Genomic DNA, 6,501 nt, shown 5'->3' with positions numbered 1-6,501 from the left:
GGCGTTTAGAAGATGTCTTTAAGATGAATGCATGTTAAACTGACATCTTCTAAACGATTTGACATCTGACAGGAAACATCCTATAGACGTATTGCAAATGAAACACTCTTAAAAATACGTCCTCCAGATGTAAACATCACATCAAATAGACTTGTGCTATCTGTTGTGTTAACAAACTAATAAAGAGTCACAAAAGCAATAATTAATTCTCCTATATCTGCGTTTAAAGTTTTTAGTACGCCGGAAACTCGGGTATCAAAATTATTTTCTCATTTATGACTTTAGAGGGGTGTTTTGTCCAATTTCTGACCAGGAAACCTATTTATAATACGATAAAATGTGGCAGCATTAGCCTAATGCTCTTTTTTTTTAAAGCACGATAGGCTTGTCTACTGATTGGCTGTCAATGTTTTTATTGTTTGGCTAGAAAAAGTTGTTCTAAACGTGATTCTAATGACATCATTCTTTATATTTCACATTCTCATAGAATTAGCCTAGGTTTTGCTAGTTTTGTTTGCGGTTGATAAAGCTACTTCACATATTAAATTGATGGTGTCTGTCTAAACTGCTTTAAATCGTGTTATGCTTTTTTCAGTAATGTCTCTTTAAATAAGGGAGCGCGTGTAAGTGTGACTGGTTTTATTTTTTTTTTCAGCTCTGCCTGTTAGTTCAGTTCGCATATCTGATAGACCCGAGCAAACAGCAGCAGACGCAGTTCAAGCCATCGGTAGCATTTTGACATTCGCTGCACGAGAGAGACAACCCGCTTTACGTAACTGTAAAGACGCGAATAACGTGTTTGCCTTTCTCTATTCGGATTCCGCAGAAACATTTTATTCATTTCATCAGTATGAAGCTTTGAAGAACTTGGACACATCAGGTGTGATAGGACTACTAAGTAGCCTAACTACTAACTGCGTGGAGCAACAACACGAATCATTGGATGTACGCTACACACTGGATGTAATGCATTTACTTATCCCAAACAATAACGTAACTCTTATGAAAAGTAGACTTTGTGTCGGTCTGTTATTGTGATGCGCGCGGATCTAGCTTTAGTAAGCGACCATATGCGCAGACGAGCATCGCAGCGAATCTACTTCCAGATGTCCACATCTCTCTGCTCGTAACAGGTGGAGCTCGTTTCACTCCATCTGTCCGCTGCTGAAGTGGCATATATGGGCAACCAGGTTGACAAACTGTCACACCTAAGTTACGCCGAAGTTCCCACGACTGACCCGAACGGACTGGACGCGGAGGAAGACGGCCCGCGGATCGGGGTCTCGTACATTTTCGCGACCGACGACGACGAACTGGACGATAATCATCATCAACATGTCGATGGACCGGAGCAAAAGGAGAACGAGACGCCGTACAACGAGCTGGGCTGCGCAGTTTACCACCGAGACGAGTGCATTTACGAGAAGAGTGGCAACACTAGGGAACTGGAGACGTTTAGCCCGGAGAATTTACTGAACAAATGTAAGCCCGGAGACGTTCTGGAGTTCGTGTCCACCGGCCAGTACCCGCACTGGGCTGTGTACGTCGGGGACTTCCAGGTGGTGCACCTGCATCGGGCGGAGGTCAAGAACAGTTTTCTGACCGATGCTAGTCAGGGCAGGAGGGGCAGGATCGTAAACGAGCTGTACAAATTCAAACCCCTGAGTTGTGACATGGTGGTGCAGAACGCAATGGAGCAGGTGGGAGCGAAAGACAGAGAATTAAGTTGGAGAAATTCGGAGTGTTTCGCCGCCTGGTGCAAATTCGGTAAGCGGGAGTTCAAGATGGGAGTGGAGATACGGATAGGAAAACAGCCGTACAGATTAAAGATCCTTTTGCCTGACAAACAGTTTCATATTCTGGAGTTTCAGAGTTTGGAGGATTTGATCATGGAAAAGAGGAGAAATGATCAGATCGGTAAAGCGGCTGTTATACAGGAGTTGGCGCATCATTTAAGCCATAGCGGAAGTGAAGCGAACGTTCATTGACACATGCAACAGGTAGCGGAACAACAACATATAAGCTATCTGTGATTCTCACGAAAGCCGTTCAGAACATTTCCCTTCGAAATCAAAAGAAATATAGAAGATTTTTTTAACTTAAATAACTGTTTTAAGAACAGTTTTAAGATTATGTCAGTAGCCTACAGCACACAAATGATACAGTAACTCTTCATCATATCAATGCGCCACTCCCATTGATGATCTGTCATGTCAGGGACTATATAAGAGAAGGATGTCACTTAAATAATTTGCCAAAAATTGTGTCCTAATTTTTCTTTTCTTCACAATCACCTTTATAAAAACAGTAAAGCACTCTATGGCAATGTGTTAAAAATAATGTTACAATGTAAAACATTTCTATATGCTTCATTTCGGCCAAAAATGTTGTTTTTTTTCTTCTTAATTTTGGGGCTTCGTGAGATTCATGACATCACGTATTATGATGGTTCATCTGACATTATGACAAATTATGTTAGAAAAATGTCACACTCAGTTATTAAAAGAATTTTAGTCAGATGATGGTATTGTTTTTAAAATGCTCTCAAGTTGTAAGCTGTTCTTTATCATGTATAATCAGGCTCTCTATGAGTTGCAAAATTGCCATAACTCCTTAAATGTGGACCTTCCTTTATAAAAGTTTTGGCACAGATGAAATTGAAGCAAGTAAACTGTGACTAAATCCACCTATATACCCTCTTTCTGTTATTCCTGTTTTTCTCAATACACATGAACATAGCTGACCTCACAATTAGTGCTTTAGCTGGGTCAGTATGGGGCATTTCTTAAAGGCAGTGTTGGTGATTTGTTCCAGACACATTTTTTTTTTCATTATGCTGGTTATTTGTATTTGATCTATTTATGCCTATATAAGTGGTATACATATTTTTGTACACATATATCATCTGTGAAAGGCTTAGGACCAAAGGATGTTTGTCCAATCATTGCATTCAAATGTCGATGATACGATGATGTCCTGTCAAAGTTTGTATTTCCACACCTCCGTGCAGCCTGCTCGTGTAGACATCATACGTCATCAGCATGTTTCATACTATGCAGAGTTAGACAGACGTCAGTCATCAAACACCTTTAAAGGTAGGGTAGGCAATTGACCTATGGCTAAGCCACGCCCCTCTCGGGCGTTACGGCAGCTGTCACAGTAGGAGACATTTCACAAGAGGCAATTGGTGATTTTTGGAGACAGAAAAATTATATATCATCTTGAAGTCACCTAAAGGGCCTTATATGCATTGGAGGGTTATATTAATAATTTTATTGTTGAGAAGGTCGATGAAAAGATGATGTAACGTTACAGGTCACAGTGTAAACATGATAACCCGCATATCGTTGCCATCACCGTTTGGTGCTACAGTATTTACATGAATCATTCAGCACAACACTGTTAACATTTGTTATCTCGGTTATTTACAGATATACGTTAATGAAGCTAATTGACATGATGTACAACGCAGCTAGAAGCTAACGTTGTTTTCTAATGTACGTGAGTACGTCTAACGGTCAAATACGTTGTTGACTTAACTTAGATCAGATGTAGACATCCTTCTGTTTATATTGGACTTTTTTTTAATTGACAGAGGCCACTTAATATGGCTGGGTTAGAATGCTGCAGGTGTAAACAAGAGTTTGTTTAAAAAAAAATCGGATAGAAATCATTTGATGTAGTGTTTTAATATTCAGCAAATGCCTTAATCGTGAGCCTCTTCAATACCCCGCAAACTCTGCACGACTTTCATTTGCAAGCCTGCCAAAGTTGGTGTACCTTCTAATTTGCCTCCCACTTGTGAAGTTTACAATTTTCTCTGAGTGTGTGAATTGAATTGATGATGTGAGGCTGTAGTAAAAACAGTTTACTAAGCCTGGATATGCCAAAAGCCACATCTCTGCATCAACACTCAATAATAAGAGCCCTATAAATGCCACAGGCAGTAGTTCATAGCAGTGAGCCATTCAGTCGTGAGATCATGAGATGTTGATCAGGTAATTGCTTCATCCAAACTGGACTTTGACCTCTTGGGAAAACATCAGGTGGTCAAACTTGAAATGCATGGACAATCTGAAGGGTCAAAACACAGTGTCACAGAAACTCAGTATGACTTATCTCTCTCTATAGCCGTGCCTTTGAGATACGCCACAGAAGATGTGTTTTGTTAGATGAGGAAAGCATGTTTTATGATTTGAGCCCTATCGCACTGCCACAGGTCCACACTGAGTAAACACGAGATGCTGGGAAACAGGGAAGTAATTACATCTGCCATACTGTGAGTGAGTAATGGTTGCCCGCAAAGGCAACAAGACGGTCTTTGTGAATCACTGGAAAGCCAACACTATTGCCAGCTTGAGACAACAGCCCCCTAATGAGCACTTAGTCTGTGATGTTTTGAATTGTGATCTGACTCAGTGAGTACAGGTTTCTGCCTAGTCCCTTCAGCTCTTCTGTGAATAGTTAGGCATTTCAGCCATAGAGCTGTTTTCAGTTTGCCGTGCTAAAACCCAGAATAGAATTAGCTTTAGAAATTCCTTAGGGAATCCATGGCAACCTTCCAGGTTGGCCAACCCATTGCCATTATGATCAAACGGCTCTATTGATTTGGACTATGCAAGAGTTATATTAGGCCATGGATATTGTAGGGCTTTCAGATTTCTCTGAGATCTTTAAAACAGTTCCAATTCAATCAGTTCCAGATTTCTCTTATTTGAAGGGGTCATATGATTTGATTTGTTGTTTTCCTTTTTCTTTAGTGTGTTATGTAGCTGTTTGTGCATGTATAAGATCTGCAGAGCTCGAAGTCTCAAACCCAAAGAGATATTCTTTGTAAAAGTGGAGATTCAGCCACGCCTTCTTAACGCTTCATATCACTGGCCAAATGTATACGCAAAGACAGGAGGCGTGACTTTTATTCTCGCTGTATTATTGTTGCCACCAGCCTGACGCTGTTTTTGTTTCTTTGCGAAAGCCAAACTACTTAGTTTGGCCTTCAAAAAGAGGATACAATTAGAGGAATGTTTCCAGAACGAGTACAAGCTTACATATGTACATCAATAAAATCTAAATATTTAAAAAGAGTGTGCCATTTGTAAAATCCCAGTGTACATATTGTAGCAGTATTGATTATCCATGTTAAATAAAATAAAGAAAGAAAGAAAGAAAAATCGAAATAATTGAATGTGTATTCAAGCGACATTCATCAAAATCCCATTGTAGCTTCATATATTCACTAATAAACAAAAACAAATATATATATATATATATATAAAGAGTAGTCCAGTAACTTTTATCAAATCGACTGTCCTTATCAGCCACATGGTTTTTGGCCGACCTTTACATCACATGACTGGGGTTGAGGTGAACTTGTGAAGCTCATTTGTCAATGCTTAAAGAGCTTATCGACTTTGTCAAACGTGCTTATTTAACCACAGCAAAACCTTTTCCTTGCTTCTCATTATCTCATTATGAGACTCTTCACACCTGAATCATTATGTAAATCTACTTTAGCCGTAATGTCTGAAGCATTCAATAGACTTTGATAATAATATTTAATTAATATTGAGTCACAATTTCCATGCAAGTTAAAAGCGTGTCCTTTAATGATATACCTTTGATAACCTCAGGGCTTAACAAAATGCTTTTTAAAATCGTGTTTAAATTATGCTAATATTGTAATATTGGAGATTAAGCCTTTTTGAACACTGTTTATAACACTATAGCCTCTCATTCAGTGCCATAAAAGACTAAAGGTGAAAAACGAGCAGGAAGGAAGTTGCTTGCTGTCAATTTGCTTTTTCACTTCTTACTTATGAATCTTCCTGTTGCGAAGAGGTAGAAGCAGCTGTTCTATTTCCATATTTCCAATCTGTACATTTTGTCCCTCAACACATTTACAGACCAAAACATTTACAGATTTATTTCTCTGAAATGGCAAACACGTCTCCCTTGCAAAAGTACATTTTCCAATCCCAGTTAATTCTTTGTGCGTATCTCAAACAGCCGTGGATCTTATTGGGTCTGTCTGTTTGAGCGTCACACATTTACATTTGGCATTTTTACCTGCTCTTCAATGCAAATTTGTTCTGCTAGATTAGACGAGAGCGTCGGTGGACAGCAATTGTCGAGTCATGGTGCCAAATATTTTCGATTGGATTCAAGCTTGGCTCCAGCCGCAGCAATTCCAGAGCACAAACCTTTTTATCCCAAGCCATCCTTTTATCCTTTTTGTTGTGTGATTTGTGTCATTGTCCTGATGGGAAATCAATCTTCACTCTAGATGCAGATCTTTGACCAACTGAAACAGGTTCTCATATACTGGTGAACAAAGTGATACTGTGTGGAGCATTTGGTTTGTGCCAACTATGCTTTACTCTCAGGCAGAGAGCTCAATTTTAGTCTCATCATTTCACAAATTTGGCTTCAAAACGTTTTGAGATGTTCTCAAACTCCAGGCATGATTTAAAACTGCTTTTCAAAAATGTCTTCCTTCTAACC

The 6,501-nt window shown here is 39.3% G+C and overlaps 1 protein-coding gene across 1 annotated transcript; it reads left to right on the top strand.

The window, feature by feature from the left end:
* Window positions 1-664: 664 nt before the first annotated feature.
* lratd2a (LRAT domain containing 2a) lies at window positions 665-3,878 on the top strand. The gene has a single exon (XM_039681214.2). It carries the CDS (start codon window positions 1,179-1,181, stop codon window positions 1,986-1,988), a length of 810 nt encoding a protein of 269 aa, XP_039537148.1. The 5' UTR covers window positions 665-1,178; the 3' UTR covers window positions 1,989-3,878.
* The last annotated feature ends 2,623 nt before the right edge of the window (window positions 3,879-6,501 follow it).

This window comes from Pimephales promelas, chromosome 18, assembly GCF_988280905.1.
Source record: "Pimephales promelas chromosome 18, fPimPro1.hap1.1, whole genome shotgun sequence".
In the NCBI taxonomy this organism is placed as follows: domain Eukaryota; kingdom Metazoa; phylum Chordata; class Actinopteri; order Cypriniformes; family Leuciscidae; genus Pimephales; species Pimephales promelas.
The sequence above is the reverse complement of the archived record's forward strand: the minus strand, read 5'-3'. Positions and strand labels throughout refer to the sequence as shown.